The sequence below is a fragment of the Buteo buteo genome, chromosome Z (genome assembly GCF_964188355.1).
Source record: "Buteo buteo chromosome Z, bButBut1.hap1.1, whole genome shotgun sequence".
NCBI lineage: Eukaryota > Metazoa > Chordata > Aves > Accipitriformes > Accipitridae > Buteo > Buteo buteo.
In genome coordinates, this window is record NC_134204.1 from 54921151 (window position 1) to 54941371 (window position 20221).

The 20221-nt window shown below is 47.1% G+C and overlaps 1 protein-coding gene across 4 annotated transcripts in view; it reads left to right on the forward strand.

Annotated features, from left to right (window-relative positions):
- The window catches only part of PSD3 (pleckstrin and Sec7 domain containing 3), a 114465-nt gene that overhangs the window by 51452 nt on the left and 42792 nt on the right, over positions 1–20221 (forward strand). For 3 of the 4 annotated variants that reach the window (XM_075020993.1, XM_075020994.1, XM_075020997.1), the window contains exon 9: positions 1336–1425. In XM_075020993.1, the coding sequence (XP_074877094.1) occupies positions 1336–1425 (90 nt within the window). Of the gene's footprint in view, positions 1–1335; positions 1426–14765; positions 15041–20221 lie in introns of those variants that run through there. The other variant, XM_075020995.1, reaches the window with a different exon arrangement.

Sequence of the window (20221 nt, forward strand, 5' to 3'; positions counted from 1 at the left end):
ACAGCCAGACCGTGTTGTCAGGAGCCTTCCTGATGTGGGAAGCAGTGTGTTGTTCCAGTGTTCCTGCCTGCCTTCTTTCTGCTGGTCTGTGCTGGCCACAGGTTGCAGAATCTTCCTTTGTGGCTAGCTGAGGCTGACAGTCAAAGTCTGCAGGTTTTCCATCTCTCCCTGATCATACACTATGGAAGGGAAGTAGAGGATGTGCAGTCCAAGCTGTCATGTAACTGTAACATCGAATGACCTGTATTACCGACTGGTGTGCTTCTTTGGGCTCCACTCCTGTGTTAACTTGGGCTCTTGCTCCTAACCCAAGTCACTGTCTGCACATAAAGCTCTTCCACTGTATTTCTGCAGCCAAGGCATACCTTGACTGCGGAGAAGTCATCTTCACCCCCTTCTCCTGACTGGCAGCAATGGCATGCCCAAATGTACCGTGGTCATCACGGGGCCCTGTTTTCCCTCTACCTTTACCATGTTTCACAGCTCATCCCAGGCTGCTTCCCTTTCCTCAGAACTCTCTGGGTTCCTTTTTCACCAACTCAGTGTTGTCATTGCTGCCCACTCATAAGGCTTGCTGCATGCCAAGCGTGGGACTTCTAGCACTCGGGGCATGCAGGGGACTGAATACCTTCTCTGAGGGGTGATGGAGACGTGGAGACTGTGGATCCAAGACCAGTTCAGGGCAGCCTCAAGCCTTCAAATGGAGCAGTTAGGATCCTACATGAACATAGCCATTCCTTTCCTGTTTGTGGCTCAGTTGGGCAACTTTCAGTCTGAGAATTAGAGAGAAAGAGAGAAAAGAGAGCAATCCTATGGAAATGTCAAGACAGCCTCAGCCTGTGAATCAGAAAAGATAATGGCTGCTCCTGGGCATCTTACTCAAACTCAGGGCAGTTGCAAATGGAAGAGAACATTGGAAATCATAAGAGAAAGGTCTGGAAAGGGCCTCAGTCAGCTGTTTGCTTATGCCCCACATCCGGCTCAAGCAGAGCTTTTGCATCAGAGGCTGGTAGAGCCTCTGGAGACATGGGGGTGTAAGGCACCATGTGGATACCAGGGAGATTTATCATCATCATCTTCATTACCCACCAGTATTTAGCTGTTTTTCTTTTTGGATGGGTATGTGGGACTTGGGGTCCAAATGCACCTTCCCTTTTCTAACTATATTCACACAAGTATGCTTGTCTCTGAGTAATTTTGGGAATGCCTTCTTAGTGCTGCCTGCCTTTGGCTTAAATGAGAGTGGGGAGATGCAATTAATCGGGTGTTGCTTATTTATGTCATTTTCCAAAGCAGCATGAATATGAAGCTGTGTTTCTCTGCCATCCCTTCCAGAACATTGGGAAAAAGATGACCTGCCAAGAGTTCATTGCTAACCTCCAGGGGATGAACGATGGCAAAGACTTCCCGAAAGGGCTGTTGAAGGTAAGGAATGATCTGCAGAACATGGGTTTCATTTTTAGTGAGAGGTGGTTCAAAACAGAATGCACTGCTTGCATTTTCTGAATCTTAATTGTCAAATACAAGAAGTGATGGGCACCTTTCTCCTCCCAGAACATATATTATATATATGTGGTGTTTATTCTGTTGTTTTCCCTCTTGCCTTCACTTGATTGTGATTGAGACTCTGGGTAGCGTGGAGAGGTGAGATTGAACTCCAGCAGGACCAGCTCCAGAGCTGTGTGTCTTGTAAGTTCATACAGTCATGCTGTCCCAGAGTGCTGTCTGCTGATTAAAGCGGACAGAAGCAGCCAGTTGGTTCTGACTATTGAGTACCTAAGGGCTAATCTTGAGCTCTGTGTATCTGAAAGGTGTGTGTGTTTTTTCATCAAAGGTGCTTTGGGGTTTTCACATTAGAGCAGGAGATGTAATTTCAGATTAGAATGTGTTGTCTGGCACAGGCTGCTTTGCTTCAGGTTTTGTTCATTAAGTTTGTGCCAGGAGTTAAATGTGAAGAACAGGGAAAGAGGCTGAGCAGGACGAATCTTCTTTCATTGTCAATAATAATGAGACTGTTTCATTTCTCTTTTGTCTGATTGCTGGCATGAAACAGCCGTCTGTTTGAATGAAGAGAGGAGCACATATACTAGAGTTCATAATATTCTTTTTTGATAATGGAAATAAAAATGAGTGGTTGCTGCATCTGAGAGCTGACCCAAAGCCTACCGAAGTAAATCAAAAGAATTACCATCTCTTTGGTGGGTTTTGTGTCAGGCCTGTTGTGAGATGTGTATGTACCTGCATAGTTAACAAGTGGCAGACTTTGTTTTCTAGTATTGGTAGGTTCTTCAGTTTCTCCAGCCTCTTCGGAGAGCTTCTTGTTGGGTCCTCCTGCCTTGGTTCTTACTAAGGAGTTAGGAATATAAGCTCAAGCCCCATGTTTTTAGATTTAATGTCTTTATTTTTTAATACAGGGTATTAAATGGATAGCGAGTATTCATCTGTCAGGAGCAGTGCTTAATTTTTTTTTTTTTTCCCAAGGAATCTCATTTCTCAGTCTCCCATAGAGAGTTGTGTTGAGATTAATTTGAAGGCTAATTACAGCCCTTATTGAATAAATAGGTCTCCAGACTCTGTTTAAATAACCTTCTGAGTGTACTGACGAGAGACTTCCACTGGTGCTCACCTGCTGTTTATTTTTCTGCTGACAGAATTACGCGGTTGGGGCTGTATCTTGGTGTTTAGTGCTGACCTGCTAATGCTAAGGGTGCCTGGCTTTTCGCCAGCCCACCCAAAGCAAGGACGAGGACTCAGGATTTTTTGGATGTAGCAGGATGGAAGAAACCCAGTGCTGGTGTCCTGCCTTGTTTGAGGCTTTCCGCCCTTTTCTGCGTGCTGCCCTGACATCTTGGGGACAGAGGTGGCATGCAGCCTTGGTCTCTCATCTGGCTTGTCTGAAGATTTGCCGATGATCTGCCCCTTGTTGTTTTATCAGTGGAGGGGAGTGGAGCAACTGGCAGTAATTGTGCATTTCAGTAGCTACATCACTGTGTCTGCAGCAGCCACACTGCCACTATTTACGCGATTACAAAGACTTAGCAGAAATTAAATTTGCATTAGTCTCAATAAATTAAATTCAGAGCCCTGTTTCAGCACAGCACCGAAGTGCATATGGCTTGCTGGTGCATTAGCAGTGCTAGTTAAGGAGCATCGATTGGTGAGGCTGCAAGCCATCTCCCCGCGTCCTTCCCGATGAGCCAGGGAGAGGAAGGACCGTTTCCACGGGGTGGCAGTGTGTCCCCGTGGGATTGAGGTCCTGGGCACCCACCGGTGAGGGATGCAGAGCCATGGGGAAGCAGGTGGGCTTTTCTGCCTCTCCAGTCTTTCTTCGTTCCCCTTGTGGCTCTGCTGCAGCCCTGTGTGAAGCTCTGCCAAGCCCTGGAGCACAGCTGAGTGGTGCTGGAGGGGAAAGAAGAGGGGGGAGACCTTAGCAAGTGCTTATTTGCAGGTAGTGTTCACCCAGGGCTTGGGCAGCTCTCTGTAGCATTTACCATGGTCCCAGTTCACAGAGTCAGGGGTGCAAATACTGCCTGGGCTATCCAGGATGATCAGCTGACAGGCAGAAATCAAACCTCAGTCCCATCACCCTTAGTGCTACTGAGCGCAGAGTGCGGCCCTGAGTGTTTCTTTTGCCTGGATAGGAAGATAGCCCTTCAAGGGGCAGACATCAACATGTGAGGAGGGACATTTCTAGCTTCTGTGTGATCAGCCTCAGAAAATGTCCGACTGAGATCTGATTGCACCTTTCTCTCCAATCCCGTGAGGGAGCCATCTCTTTGTTAATTTTTTTTCCCAACAATAGGGACACTTTGGTAAACACCAGAAGGCCTTCAGGACATGGTTCTTGGTGTGTCACTGACAGTGCTTTCAGAACAGAGATTTTACTGTGGCTAGAGATGGAAATGAGAAATGCTAATATGAACTTGCTCACCTTGTATCTTTCTGTCCATTAATACTGAAAAAAGTTTTGCTTTTGTACACCCATCTGCACAAAGATTCATCTCTTTTTCTTCTTCCTCATTGCTTTTGTCAGATCTGAGGTTGCTTTTAAAGTTGGGACCCATAAAGGCAAATACACCAAACTGTGATTAAAAGCATAGTTCTCCCCATGGGATCTGCTTGCAGTATTCATATATTCAGTACTTTGCCAGGAAGGCAGATATATGTACCTTCCCTTTTATTCCATCTTAGCTCCAGTTCGACTGTCTGTCACACATCTCATTAATCTGCCATCACCTGCTAGTAAAGACTAGACATGGAGACAGTAGCCTGATTTCCAGTTATGTACTGTCAGTGCATGCTGACCTGAGAGTGCTAGTTTGTACTTACTGCAGAGTTCTGTATGCCTTCAAACTGGGGCAAATTCCTTGTAAATTAGAACCAGCATCCCAAGCTGTGTTTCTCTTCTCTGGTGTAAATCAGGAGCATCTATCTCTGTGGGTCTGGCTGGTGTAGAAGGTGAGTCAGGTCTGTTAAATCCAGGCGGTTTAAGGCTATTGAAAGCGAAAATCTTCAAAAGCAAGAAAACTTTTTGAAACTCCCGTCCTTTGACTCTGAGCTGTCACACTCCAAGCACACAAATAATTTTATATTGTATCAAGCTGTGATCAGGCAAGGTGATCCTGAATTTCAGCCTTGATCTTATACTTCCCTGTAGCAAAGGTCCCTTTTTCCTGGTGAGTTCAAGCCCTGGAAGGAGTGCTAAATACCAGGAGCTGTGACAGCCCATGTCCCAGTCAGTGCAGTGGTACTCTGCTATGGATGGGCTCAGTGCTCGCTCCTAAGGCTGATGGTGAATCACACATTTACCACCATTTACAGGTGGGGACAAGTGAGAGGTTTACTGAGAGAGACAAAGAGACCCAGCTGCAGTGCTCATCTCCTCAGAGCAGATGTACCTGACATCCTGGATTAGCTGCCACAGACGCTTCTGCGGACAATGAGGGAAGCTGGAGGAGAGGTGCAGTACTACCATGACTGAGAGCAAGCAGAACATCAGAAACGGTTAAAACAACTAAGTCCAACCTGTGGGTTGTTAGCCTAAGAGAATCACGACCAGACCATTGTTCATTTATTCCTGTAGAAAGGGAGGCCATGGCTAGGGTTCCCCTACTTGGAAGGGAAACAAAATCAGTCTGGGGCAATGTCAGGAACCTCATGACTACAGTGTAGGAGCAGTTTATCTGTAGGCTGGTTCCTTCCTCCTCTGCTCACACCAGCTTTAATCTGGTACAGTGATACCATCTTCACTGATGATACTCTGGGTTTACATTATGTGACCATAGCTTTCTTCAAAGCTGGGGTTCACAAGATTGTCTGCAATGAGAAGAGGAGGAGATTGGCTTGGGAAGAGCCTAATTTTGGCCATGCACACTTGCTTCATTTCCTACAGGTGGTGTGGTCCCCACAAATAAAGTGCTAATATAGTGCTGGCCACTGTGTCTTCCTCTTGTCACCTTGTGGCAAGGCATGTGCGACTCCGCTCCAGCAAGGTGGCAGTGATGAGACCTTTCTTATGCGAGGAGGCAAAATGCCTGCCCCAGCCCACAGAGAGCCTGCAAGGAGTCACCTCTGAGGAAATGGATCCCTGCTTTTGTTAGGCAGCATCCTGGGAAGTGTACTCTGTCGTTAGGCTGTATGCTAAGTACCACCTGCCTGTATTGTCCTGCATAAGTAAATGTCCTCTGCATCTGCAATGTCCAAGGTACTTCATTCCTGGAGTCAAGGGCATCACCCAACCTCTGGTGTGGGCTAACTCTGGTGGCTGTGCTACCCCATGACATGAACACTGGATGTGACAGGGTTGTACCTGGCTGTGTGTGTCTTCGGGTAGGAGGTGGTAGCTCTTTGCTGACCCGTGGTGCTGGCAGGGATCCTCTCTGTCATGCCGAGGGACCTGGGATGCTCTATGGCGTCTTTGCTAGAGCCATCCTGGCAGGGGCTGCTGGTGGAGATAAGATACCAGTCCTGTGTAAAAGGTCTGCTTTTTCTCAAAGGCTGTTTTTTGGCTAGGCCTTATCTCCTGGAGAAGCACTGTAATGAAGTGACCAAATTAAGTGGGAGTTGCTGGACTCTTCTGAAGAACCAGTCCTCCTTAATTTCCTAAATGATGTGAATTCTTGATCAGGATTGCTGGGATATGCAATTTCCTATAGAAGCTGCAAGGTAGGGTTTATCTTATTTTGCTGTCAGTTCCCTGCACTTTAATTAAGGATTTTTTTAAATTTTTTTTTTTTTTTGCCACTGTCTTTCTGCCTCCTCTCCCCTCCTCCCCCCCCGCCCCCCAAGCCCTCCAAAGCAAACACTCAATTTAAAGAGAATTACTGGCATCTTGCTTCATCCTTTCCAGTAATTTCAGGTGTTTAGTGGAGAGAAGGGAGTGAGCATCAGGTGGTTAACTCCTTCCCTACCCAGCCCCCCCCCCCATTTACGCAGAGGAAATCACACTAATCAGACTGCTGTGTACACCCTAATTGCTGTCATCCTGCAGTCTCCGCATTTCTTCCATTTCAAGGGCGAGGCTCTTCGGCAAGGAGTTCCCACTTTCCTGCTACTGCTGAATGGAGCCGGGAGCCTGATGAATTTGGGGAGCTGGGAGCATGTGGCAGCATGCCAGAAGGGCCCCAGGAGGACAACGGTGACTGCTGGAGCACCCTGCTGGAGCACCCTGCGGCTGTCAGTAGAGGAGTGGGGTGGAGGGGTCTCTGCTCCACTAAAGAAGTCAGAGCTCTGCTCAGTTAGAGAGCTTGCCTCCTTGTTTCTCCTCCAAAATGAAATTTTTCCTGTTAAAAATATTTCAGTTGGGATAATGTTTCTGGGCAGCCATTTTTTATCTGTTTGAAATGAAAGATCTGTTATTGAAGGCCCCTTTCAGCTGCTAGGAGACAACAGAGTCTAATCTGGCAGTATAAAAGTCAGGGAACGCAGGATAAAACCATTAATCCTTGTCTTAAACGGTTGTTTGCGAAAGCATACTTTCCTTTCGCTCTCTGAAGAGCCACAGAGCCATAGTGACTGAAGGGAACACCCGGCTTGTCTTCGCTCCCCTCCCTCCTCAGCAAGGACCTTCCTTCTGTGATAGCCTTTGTTTCCTTTGGCTTGTGATTTTTTTGGATGTTGTCATTTGTCCTGTGTAAGAGTAATAACCAGTTAAAGCATGCCTGTGCAGAACTGTGAATTAAACCAGGTTATGATGGTGCATGCGTTGCTTTGGGTCTCATGAATAATGGAGATCCTGACACCCCCCTGCCCCTTCCAAATGCAAATGTATTTTCTTTTTGCGCTCCAGGAGCTTGCTTCAATGCATATAAAGAGAAAAATCTGAAATCTATGCACTTCTCTCAAGTCAAATAAGCCCAGGTATTGTGTGAAGGAAAGCAACATAAGATAACAGCCAAAGCCTAATGCTCTCCACCAACTCTCTGTCCCTGAGCAGGGCAAGCAGAACTTTAGAAAGGCTTAAAACATAAAATTTTTTAATGGTGATCCAGGAATAAGGATTCCTCTGTGTGGTCTAGGGATGGTACTAGGGATTGCTTATCTTGCTAGGAAGCAGGCATTTCAGGATGGGCCTGTTTCTGCTTTCATGATCTGCATTTCTTTGAATTATTTTTGCTCCTCCAACCTTTCATCTCTGCTTTCCAATTGTTATTCAGAAGATCTCACCTAGCCCACCAGGCTTTTGTGTCGGCAAGGAGTGAAACCCAAGGAGAGTCAGCTAAGAATTTCCATTACTACTAGCTGCAATTACGTGGCTCAATACCAGGCTCCTAATGAATGTTTGGGGGGTTAATTTTCATCTGTGGGGGGTTAATTTTCATCTGTGGAGGCAAGATCTCTGTAGTGTCTTGTCCAGGTTGATCAGGCAAGTGAATCATTTGATGTTTAGCTCCTCCAGCCTGTTAGATAGCCAAGGCTGTCAGTTGTCCCCTGGTTTAACTGAAATGCTTAACAGCTCCCGAGGATGAATGTCACTGTTCAGAGCTTCCCATTTCTTGTGCTGTCACTGTGGAGGATACAGACGGGTAGTCTCCAGGAATGATGCGCTCTGCCACTTTAAAGGAGGGATTGGGGCTCTTTTTGAGCTGGGAAATCTCTAATACAATGTCACACATACATTTTTGTCCCTGTGACATATTACTCCCACCTCCATGTAGGTAGAAAACAAATTCTGGAAAACATTCTTTGATCTTCCACCCACTGATCTGCTTGAAATTTAAGTTCTGTACTGCAACTCAAGGGAAGGAGGAGTAGGAATATAATTTATACCATATTTTTAAAAAAACAAAAAACCAAAAAACAAAACCGAAACACAACAGAGAAGAGGAGAAAACATTACTTCCACCAGTTTTAATTATTGCTATATAAATCTTTGGTATTCCTTTCTTCTGTTTGTCACAACACTTTTCAAATGACATTGGACTATTCTCTCTGACCCAGTTACACTGTTTTCTTTCAAGCAAGAGCGCTACGTTGCTCCTTAAATTTTGATTTATTTTTTTTTTGTCCTCCTTTCTTGTGATATTAAATGGAACATTTTGTTTCCTTCCGAGGTCATGCTTCCTCGGGTGATGAAGTATTCGTAAGATCCTGGTACAAATAGGGGGCAAATCCAAGCCACCTATTTTTTGCCTTGCTGACAGATAGGTTCTGGCAGGAGTCATGAGGGTTAGGAAAGATTTTTTCTGCTTTTGGGGCAAGACAGCTGGACATCACTCCACAGGTACATGCATTTGTGGAGGAAAGGGATGTCAAAGGTTACGCATATTTTTGCCCCTGGAGCTGCTCCTTCCATGGTGCACTGCTTGCAAGTGCAGGCGGCACCCACGTGAAACCCATGTGGTTCTCAGAATGGCCTCAATTCCCTTTACCCCCCCTTTCTCTCTCCCCTTCACCCCCCCGTTTTCCCCTTTTCCCACCCTTTCCCCCCCTTTTTTCCCTCCTTTTCCCCCCCATTTTTCCCCCTTCTCCCCCTTTTCCCCCTTCAACCCATTCCCTTCCCCCCATTTCACTAACCTTTTTTTCACCCCTTTCCCCCACCCCCCTTCCCCCCTTTTGCCCTTTCTCATCCTCTTTTTCCTTTCCCCCCTTTTGCTTTTCCTCTTTTCCTTTTTGTTGTTATTGTGTTTGCTGTCTGAATCAGAGGGAAGCATTGAAGGGGTGGTTGGGTTTTTTATGCACATCTCTGGGGGAGTGCTGGGTGGTGAGGGGTTTATTTTGGTGTTGTTGACTCGAAGTGTGTTCACTGCAGGGACAGAGGCAGGAGTTGTTTGCAGGTGATCTGAGAGAGTTGGTACGTTATGCACCAGTGCTTGGTTCACCTCCCTGTGGGTTTCTGTCGCAGCTATGCAGAATTTTAGGGTTTTGGTGCTTTTATGGATTTGTTCAAGGTGCTGCTGTTTTCTGTAGCTACATTTGGCAGCTTTAACTTAAGGAACTTGGTGGTCTGTGTTAGTTGGTGCCTACTATATGGCTCACTTAATTTCTGTCAGCTCTGTTGACAATAGATGATAGTTCATAAAAGGAGGAATGCAAGAGGAGAAACTTTTTCCCGTGGAGACTATAGTGCTTTGCCAGGAAACACAACAGCTAGTCTGTAACCCAGAGCTGTTTTCAGATATGCTGCGAGGGAAATGGGGATGGGTAATGGCATCTTTTCACTTGCACTGCTCATCAGGATAAGGGGGCATGGTTTCTTTGCATCCATCAAAGAGCTTGTTTTCATTAAACCTGTGGTCTCCCACCATTCTCAGCAGGGCACTTAGGAGTGGTTTCTTTTGTCTCAGGATGCAGCGTGGATCCCAGAGAAGTACAGTGATACCAGGGTTGATTCAGTCTTCCACCAGCCAGTATGGTTCTGTCACTCTGTTCACTTTTAGAGGCTTACTGATGTAAACAGTCAGTAGTAATGACTTGTGTCTGTGACCACAAGCCAGCTGGACGTGCTTTTAGCCTGCTTCTCCTGTAAAGTAAAACATACAGACTTCAGTTGCCCTCATGGGATCATAGGAGCAATACTTTTGTTTTCCTGGTGCTATGAGTTGATGTGCTTTGCTTCATGGTTGAAGTGGCCTAAGAGCACGTGCCTATGCAGCTACAATAGCCTAGTTGACAGGGGATAGCTTTCTGGGCTGTAGTAATTTGACCGCTTCCCATTGTAAGGATTACTTTCCATATTGTAATAGAAATCGGAGTCATCCCCAGGGATTCCTTCAGAGCCTACAGCACAGATGTATGTACTACAATATAAACCATGAGAAAATGAAAGATTCTTTCTCAAGGACATCAACACATGTTTTTTGCTGGTAAATTCAGATTGGGATAAAACACAGCATCTCTGTAAATGTCTGGTAATAATGTACTCTAGTTGGTGGAGAGTAGGAGTCTCTCATGGGGAAAGCTAGGTTGATAATTTTGAAATTTTCTGTCAATATCCGTCATTCTCCCACCATAGCTGTTGTTGCCCTGTTAGGGTTCCTGTTGACCTGATTGCTTACGCATGAAGAAATGAAGTGGTTGCTCTCGTATTTCTGCTCTTTACAGGGATGGCAGTTGGAGACATTTAGATTTAATCTTGATTGTCAGCTCCCCCTGGTCAGCAAACCTCAGAAGTCATTATCTTAATATCACAAGAATGTCAGTTCAATAATGTTACTGTTGATCAGTTGTTGAGCTCTAGTTCTGTAGTCATCGTGTATGAGTAGCTTATCCAGAACAATTATCTTTCCCCTCCCTGTCTGTTTTGAGGAGAAGAAAAAAAGGATGAAGGAAGAAGGAAAGCAATCTTTTGAAAGATTTAATGTTGTTTATTTAACAAACAATATGTAATAGCAGCATTAAAGAGTGCCGCTTTTCGGTGCTACACAAATATGTTACTGGCTCTCGAGAGTATATTTTAGGTAATTCACATGTGTGCGTTTATGTATTTTGTTGGCTTTTGTTGTTGGTATTTTTGTCACTGGGATCAGGCCTAACTGATGCTAATGGATTCTTGTGGCTTTGTGTGAGGACACTGGAGTTCTTCAAACACGATAATGTGGTTCTTGGGTTTGGTCCCTAAAAGCCAGTATTGAATTTCGCTTTGAATTCCACAGCTTTTCTTCTTGTGTTGTTAATTTGCTGAATGACATTAGGAGGACCAAGCAAGGACTGAGTACGTTTGGCCTCCCAGGGAAGCTTGACCAGCGGGGGGAAGAGACAGGAGGGAGCTTATTGCACAGTAAGTTGGAAGAACTGCCTGTTTCCTCTATGGGTGATGTAGTCTGCCATAATGCCTGTGACAGGTGAAAAGCTTTTGGGTGGCTTTAAAAGGGTGAGATGGGAGCAATAGTAGAGACTCTGGTTTTCCCCTCCTGCATCTGTTTTGGCCTGAAGTTTCAAATTCTCCTGCTGGTTTATGGTTTGCTCTGTAGAGGTGCTGGTAGGGAAGGTCCATAAATAGGGTCACCATCCTTTTGGTCATCCCAGTGGTGTCACTGGGCTGTTAATACTAAATATTGAATGAGTATCTGCATTCTGCCCCTTTCCCACCATCTCTTTGCTGACCCCTGATCAAGGGGAAGATCATGGCTTCCTGACACACATGGAGGGTCCCCTGGGTGTGGACAGCTTTGATTTTTCTAGTATTGTACAGCCATTTCAGCCCTTCTTTAAAAAATACCTTCTATCCCTCTATTTATGTTAACAACCCATTTCTCCCTCAGAAATCCCTGTTGCTCAGTTACAGACAGAAATCAATCCTGTGTGCATGCTAATTTCTAAAATGATGGGAGTTCTCTAATGTTGAGGAGTGGTCTTTCCCTAGAAGACGATGGTTGCTGTGTACACAGGGCTACTGGCTCAGTCAGGAGTACAAGATTGTATTGTCACTTGCAGATGAAAATCATGGGCAACTGATGAAATCTGAGCTGAACCCCTGAGCTGGAGGCATTTAAGGCTTCAAAAGCATGATCTCAGGAGGTTCTCTCTTTTGGAGAGTATGAGCTGAGGAGTGTTTTCCATACTCTGCTGGAAAAATAAAGTAAAATTGAACAAGATGCAGCCTGTCACCCTTTCGGACTGCTGCTTGATTCCGGCTGAACCAGACCCGTTCCCTCGTGAATTAAGGCTCCTGTCCTGCCTGAGGATCTGCTAACCTCAGCTCAAATGATGCTAGGTGGAGAACTGCTGCACTTAGGCAGCAGCGGTTGTGCTGTGCTGTGGGCAACAGAAGAGAAACGTTGCTGTGATTCAGTCTAGCTTGTGTTTAATAATGAAATTGCTCTGTGTAGTTCACATTGGCCTAGGTCTGAGTGTGATATTTAGGGAATATAATTATTTCAGATGTGTTCAGGGTGGTTGGGGAGGTGGCCTTATAAATCCAAGAGCAAGTATAATCTAGGCAGGGGGCTGCTAGGATAGGGAGTGATTTGTGGCCATTTATGTAGCACCTGTTGGGACCTGCTGCTTAGCTCATCTGGAGCTGTTTGATTGCAGTGAAAATTTCCTCTAAGAAGAGATTTTCTTTGAAAAGCTTTTCCGCTAGCAGTGGATAATTTCAGGTGGGTTAAGTAACATAAAACCTTTTCTGGGAAGTGGCATAAGTAACTTAGAGCATGCAGTTGCTTGTTGCCAGAGAAAAAGTGTCCTCTGTTCCTTCAGGTGCCCCCTGGTAATGACAGGTTTGTGTAAAAAGGCTAGAGCACACCTGGGATTTGATCTTGAAGTGTGAGGTAGGGGTGGGCTTGCTAGACCTGACTGTTGTGGAAATGAAAATGCATTTTGCTTGTTTGCTGAGTGGGAAGTAGTCTGTACCTCAAGGCAGGGCAGAGGCAGAGGCGGGATCTGTGGGGAATCAAAAGTTTCTGACTCCAGGGATGGTTTTTAAATGGATATTTAGGTTCCTTGTTCCCTGTTCACTGACTGTTGTCCTTCATCACGGTCCGCAACTGCTGCAGTCTGTGGGAGGGATTTGCACCTGTAACATCCTTGCGGGTAACATGAGCGCAGGGTGACTGCTGACCAAAGGGCTGCTGCATACTGGGGAGGCAGGAGTGTCTTTTACGAGTGAAAACGCTCCTAGGACCGTAACGTGGCTGTCCGGCTGTTTGCCCACTAAAGACGTAAATCCCTGATTGCAAGAGGCTGGGAGGGTGTAACCAGGGGAAAAGCCCACTCAATTAATCTGCTTCGTATCTGCTCCTGGGTGCTGTCATGCAGGTTGACGTAGGGTGAGCAAACTCTTGCTCTGCCTTAGTGTGGCTCGGCTGACGCTGAACTCGGGTGTGAATGGGGGCTGGAGGCCCTTCACCCAGCTTTCAGCTGCCCAACGCATTTCAGCGCGGGACGTTCACATCGGCGGGCCAGGGCAGCGACCCCTCGTCCCTGGCCGCGTGCGCCGACCCTGTGCGTGGTGGTGGGAGGGGGTGGGACGAGGGGCTCTGGTGTCCTCCCAGACCGCAACCCAGCTGCTGCCAGCCTCGTCCTGCCCGGAGGGCTGGCGGCACGGGGCAGTCGTTGGAGCCGGTGTTGGCCTCGCGGCGGCGAGGTGCCTGTGCCGCGCAGCCTTCCAGCGACTCGCGCTCCCTCCGCTCACAAGCTCTCTGCCCCTTGTGAGTTCGGGACGATGTCCCCGTTGTCCTCTTCTGCCTGGGCGCTTGCACGAGCTGCTCCACCTGCCCCGGCGTGTGCCGGCAGCTGCCACAGCCCTCTGCCGAGCAGAGATCTCCCTCTCCCATCAGAGCAGGTTGCCATGGCAATGCACGAGTCTGCTGGGGAGCCAGAAATGATGGTGCTTTTGCAACATTGAGGTAAACATCTCTCTTTTTCCCTTATATAGCACATCCACCCCTATAAGAGCGCTGGCTGCCATTGGTGCTGGCCTCCCCTCGCCCCCCCTGCGTGGGGGAGAGCGGCTCCGGCCACCGGCAGTGTGCTTCGCCTCCGGCACGCGTGGGCCCGTGGCAGTGGCCCTCCCGTGGGCGGTGTGGGCTTCCCGCAGGGGAGGAACAGGGTGCCGCTCGCTGGGGAGCGGCATCACTCGTGGGGTCAGCTGCTGGAGCCTGCGGTTTGCTCGCAGCGGGGGGTACAGCTGCAGCTCTCCTGAATGCCGAGGGGGCTGATGGGTCCCCAGCTGCTTGCTCACAGTGCTGCCATGGGTTCGCACTGGTCCCCTTGGGAAAGTCATCTCTTTTCCCCTCAGCGCCTCTTAGAGCGTGAAAGTGGTCTTGCTCTCCCTTGCCCCCTGGGAAGGCCCCCCAAGGACTCTGGCTAACAAGTGCAAGCGCTTAAGAGTTGTGGAAATTCGCTGGGGCATCTCGCTGGGGCTTGCCAGAACTTTGTTATGGTGCGGTGGACTTTCACTTGTTTCTCCAGTGCTTTGCGTATCCATCGGTATTTCTTAAATCCAGAAGCCTGTAGCTGGCAAGCGACTGAAGACTTTTTACGGTGTCCTTTGTTACTGCAGGCAGTAATGAGCATGGCAGGCTGTTGCAGGCAGGGAAGTGTGGCCGTGTGAACTGAAGATGAATCTCTTGCTTGATCTGCTGGCATTTGTTCCAGCGTCTTTCTCTCCACCTCTCTCCCTGTCGCTGTTAGTGTGTGTATGAAGGGGGAGTTGATGCTGGAGAGGGGAGTGGAGCAGGGGAGGAGTTTCTATCAGCCTCTTCTTTTTCTCCCCCCCCCCCCCCCCCCCCCCCAGTGACGTGAGCAATGCCTGGAACAATCAGGCTGGCTCCAAACAGTTTGCCTGAAGATGCTGGAGAAAACAGCCTAGTGTGCTTTAAGCAAACACTGATTGCTTGAGCCTGGGCTCTCCAGACGTAACCTTTTCCAATTCCTCTGCCAGGGATTGGGAAGTGCCATTAACTTTCTTCTTCCCCATCCCTTACGCTCACTTTTGGAAATGATTGGAGTTAACAGTGTTCAGAGCACCAGCAAAGTCCGGGTGAGAGCCACAGGTTCAGTGAAATACTCCCGAGAAGAATCTCTCTGGCGGCAGTCCCATCGGTCAAAATCTATGAAAATCTCCAACTCCTCTGAGTTTTCTACTAAAGAAAGCAAGGTAAATAACTAAATATTCATAGTGTTTCTCTTGGCTAGAAGTGGAGGTCGTGGTGTTGAAAAGGTTACGCTTTGCAGAAATCAAGGGCTCTGGATGATCTGCAGTGATGACAGAATTGCTGTCAGGTCAGAAAAAAAATCTCTAGGTTTGAGGAGAAACTTGAAGGTGAAAAAGGTCTGGTGTGTGATAGTGATCAGGTCTTAGAGGAATGCCCTGTCACTGAGCTTGGTGCAATAGTAAACAGTGAAAACTTGCTAGTCAGAATGCTAATCGGAGCTCTGCTCTCAGCAAATATGCCGGAGTTGGCAAGTGATATCCTTGTGATTATCTGTTTAATGGGAATGGTTTTCTGTAGAAAAATAGTTTTTGCTCCTTCTCTACAGATCTGTGGTTTGGTAGGTGTGGGTGCTAGGTAAAAATATCATCTCACTTGCATGCATGATTAACTCTACTGCTGTCAAGTATTTATTAGGAAGGCATCACTTTTGTGTTTATAGGAATACATCAGTGTATTGTAGTGGTTGGTAGCACAGGCTATGCCCAGCTGCTACGGTGGCTGTGTGCAGCATCTCCTTGCCCAGCCCAGCCCAGTTGTTCGGTTCCTAGGCAAACAACCCCCACTCCATGCAGTATCTCTTATTTCCTCATTCCGTGCACCCACTCAATAACTGAGAGGCACCCGGGAACTGCTGGCAAGAGCTTTAATAGCCGTCTCCCTCCCAAAGGTGCTTCCTGTCTCCGAGGGTTGGATGAACTTTATGCAGTGACTGAATATGCTTCTAATTTCATTCCTGCTGCACATTGATTCTGCCTTGGGATTAGAAGATATAACCATTTGCAAAAGTGTGTTGAATGAGGGGGAGATATTTTAGAGCATCAGCCAAAGGCATTTAACGATGTCTTGTGTCCGTGTGCATGCTAACAAGCAGGCACATGCATGGATCTTCCTGTACTGTCCCTTCCCTAAATCTATTATCTCTCCTGAGAGAAACCTCCTCTGCTATGGTGAAAAGATCCCAGTGCTGCACAGTAGTACCTAGCAGATCACTCTCTGCCAGCTTACAGATTGTATGGTATTTCAGAGCCTCAGCTGCAGAGGTTTAATCACAGAGTAACACAAATAGAAATAAATGAAGTATTTTATTCAGTCCGATTTCAGAAGCATCCGTTTCGAGGGCCTTATTGACCATAACTAAGAAATAGTGTACTGCTAAGGTTGTGGCAGAGAAATAGCATGACCGTTGTTCTTGGGCTGTTGCTGGTGCGGTGTCTGCTACTCCAGCAAACACCAAAGTAAAGGCTGCATCTTGCAGGTGCTCTGGGCCCCTGCTCTTGTGATCACTTTCACCCTAGGTGTGGGAATAGTTGCGTGGTATTCAGTGCGAGGATGTATGTACGAAAAGTCTCTGCATATGGCAGAAACTCAGGTCTTGTGACATTGGGTGAATCAATCTCTGTACCTCTGTTCCCTCTCCCAGGCTTTGTGTCCATTGTGTGTGTATGCATGGTGTAATGTCCTCAGGGCAGGGACTTGCTCCCAGGAATGGTGTCTGACACAGTTAGTTAGCTACTGCAGTAAAGAATGCTCTGTGTTCATCCCTCTGTGGGATTCACATTTCTGCCTCCTGAGTGCTGTAGGTTGTTGTGTGATATATACCCACTTCTTCTGCCTAGCTTAGTAAGTTGGGAAGCATACTGCAGCTTTGTTTTTGTTTGTAGTGTTGTTTACTGTCTTCTTACAAAGGTATTTGTATCTGTGGAGCATCTGAGACACGTAAAAGCTGTGTTACAGGGGCCTGAGAAGATCCCTGCATGCCCATCAGTGATGCCTGCCCAGTTGACGAGATGACAAGCAGCTCTGCCACTGATTAGTCCTGTGGTTTTGGCCAGCCCTGTTCTTTCCATATGTCTGTTCCCCCTTCTCTTCTTTGTCTGCCTATCTATTTTGCTTAGAGGTCACTGATTTAGAGAACTGATTTATATTTGAGCTTTAGCTCTTCTGTACTATTGTGTTGGTGGAAGAGACCTGGAAGTTGTTGTCAATGTGTAGCGTGGCAAAGAAGGTCTTTTTATTGGTGTGAGCCTTTGTATGTGTGTATATCAACTCTCATGAAATGTCCTCAGTTCTAGGCTGGGCTTTCTGGACAGTGGTGCCATGCAGATCCCCTCAAGTCTTGATTTGTAGACTTGTTCTATTCCATGTTTCTGTGGCTGTGTTTCCCCCTTTGTGTCTGGACTGCCTTGTATTTTATCTGCTCCCCATACAAAGTAATTACAATGCTCAAGACCTGTTTCTGTGACTGCTTCAGCTGACTTCGGGCAGAAGACAGATTTAACCCATTTGTGCCTGAGAAACATACTCCTCTGATACTTGGCACTTAAGTGACTCAGCCTATTTTGCTGAGCTAGAGAGTATTATATATCCTCATGCTCTAGCCAGTATGAACAAAGCACCAACATGGTGCCTGCATATGAGATCTGCTGGTGTCAAAGAAGCTAGGTGCCCAAGGACATATCTCCTTGAAAAACATCAGGTAGTGCTTCTGTGCACACGTGTATACGCACATGCACCTGTACATATACAGGCTCCACTAGGTGATGCATGTCGTGTGTGTATTATAGGCAGGTGTCACAGCCTCAGGCCAGAAGGAGAACCTGCGAAAGGGATACTGTGAACTGTTGTACCATTGTTCTCTGGAGAGTGGGCTCAAACCCAGGCTGCATGCAAGGTGAGTGAGAGGACCTTAAGATTGTCTGTGACCCAGCATGATCAGCAGTCTCTCCTCCTGACAGACTCTGTTTTCTTGCAGCCATGGACTGAATTGCAGAGTGCCAGTGCCTGTCCTGCCTGCAAATGCACAGGGCCAGTATAACAATTTCTGAAATAGGCTGTGTAGGTGCTCCGCTATCAAGAAACACTTCTCTAGCCTTTTCTCTGTTCACCCATAATAATTCAGTATGCTACCTTTACCAGTAACACTGATGAAACACTCCAGCAAGTAAAGAACAAATCTTTTCTAGCAACCCCCATGTATCAATTTTACAGAGGATGTGATTCTTGTGTGGCATTAATTTCTTGGCTTTCAGGAGCACCAGCTAACCATCTTCTCTGTTTTATGATGATTTATCTGGCACAATCTTTCCTTCCTTTTTTCTTTCTTTCCCTCCCCCCCTTCTCCATACAAACCAGATTTTTAACAGAGGAGTTTCTCTTAGCAATGTTCTCCTCCAGTTGGTGACGCACTTGAAATTCCCTGGGTGAAATGATCTCCTTTCCTTTCCCCTAAAACATTCCTATGAACCCTATCTCCACCCACACCAAAACAACATTCATCGGTTCCATATGCTGCTGAACAGCTCTGTGCTGTTTTATGAATAATGTATGCCGGCTTGTTAGAAGAACGTTTGTTGTACAAACCAGTGGAATTTGAAATTGAGAGCGATATCAGCAGACGTGCCATGCTGTGCACTAACCGACAGGCTTCTTGGGGTAATGCTCTGGCATCGTTGCTGCATCCTTGTTAGAAGGGGGAAAATGCGTGAGACATAGGGGGCATGTGGTCTTTGACCCTGGCAAGGAGCTACAGGCACTCGGTGATGAGAGCCCTTATCCTCGTGTCACCAAGTGTTACAGATCTGTGCATCAGGACAGGAGAAAATGTCAAGATCTGGATTTAGGGTGAGAGTGACAAATACAAGATGGTGAAGTGGTGTAGATCTGTATGCAAGCAACAGTTTTGGGGGAAGGTCAACCTTCAGGTAATCATCTAAACAGCAAACTGGGAGTGGTATATAGCAATGTGTCACACCCTATCCAAACCTGGCAGAAGGTAATGACATAGAGACACACTATGGTCCAAAGGATGGGCACATTAACACCTATCAGGACTGCATGCAGACACCTGCAATGTCTGGTATCTGTTGCGTCTGTAACCTGTTTTACTTTTGTAGGGTTCTGCTACTTTTGCTGTTTTTTCTTCCTCCAATAAATCACATATGGTGGGAGCTGCAGCTGGTGCCTGGCTGGCTGCTGTGGTCCTGGGGGCAGAGCCAATGGATTGGTGCTGAGTGACTGGGGGAGATGCTGAACTTGTGACTGAGCACTTCTGACTGCAAAGTCTGAGCATGTCTTTGCCCAGAGGTCTGACTGGGGCTTCCTTGGCTGCCTGGGATCAACCATGCCACTATCAGCTGGAGGTGACGAAGAAACGTCCAGAGGCAGGGCTTCTTCTGACGGTGGCTGCAGGGGAGAGTGTCAGGGTCCTGGGTCAGAGACCACAACTGCATCCCTGTCCTGGGGGCTGCAAAAACAACTCAGGGTATCTCCTGTAATGGTCAGATGGTCATTCCCCCAATTACTCCAGAAGTCAGGGTTGTATTGGGTATGAGCAGAGAGCCTGGAAAACAAAAACTGGAGAAGACAGTCTGGGTCATCCCTGCTGGTGCTCTGAACTCAGTTTTGGTTTTGCCTTTTTACCTGCTCACAGCAGGCATTTCTGGCTCGTCTTTTGTGCACGGAGCAGGTATAAGAAATATTGGTGGTGTATTCCTTTACTTCTTGGCAGGCTTTTCTGGATGGGCTAGTGTGTAGAGAAAGTCAGTAGTCCGCTTCAAGAGCTAGCCCTATGTTGCCTTTCGAGGGAAGGGCTCGCAGATGCTCCAGGACCTCTTCAACACCTTGGCACCCTGCTGGCCGGGCTTAGGGGACTCTGTGCCTACTTGTTACATAGATGATTTACTGAGATGAGTATCTGGGTAATTGGTTACGTCTTTGTCCCTGTGTGCACACCTGGTTGTGCCTTTCTTTTGTTCACTGCTTCTGCATGCAGAGGCTGACTCACAGCACAGCCAGCAGCCGGCAGGTGCCGAGAACAGCCTGTTTAAATGGGTCCAATGGTTTGTGCATGTGACAAGGTTTTGAGGGAGGTGAGGATGGTGAGTGACATTTTTATCTTGGCAGCTTTGTAAAATAAACAGGAGTTTTCAGAAGCTTTCCCTGCATGCATAGTTTTGCTTCTCTTTCCAATTGGAATAAAAGTACCGACTGGTGAGAGCTTGTGAAAATCTGGATTTTTAGTTGACCTGCTTACCAAAGGGAAAATGGGGATGGAATTCAGCAGCTTCTTAAGAGTTACAGGCTTCCACTTGAAAAAGAAAGTGTAAGTTTCTTGCCTAGTTCTT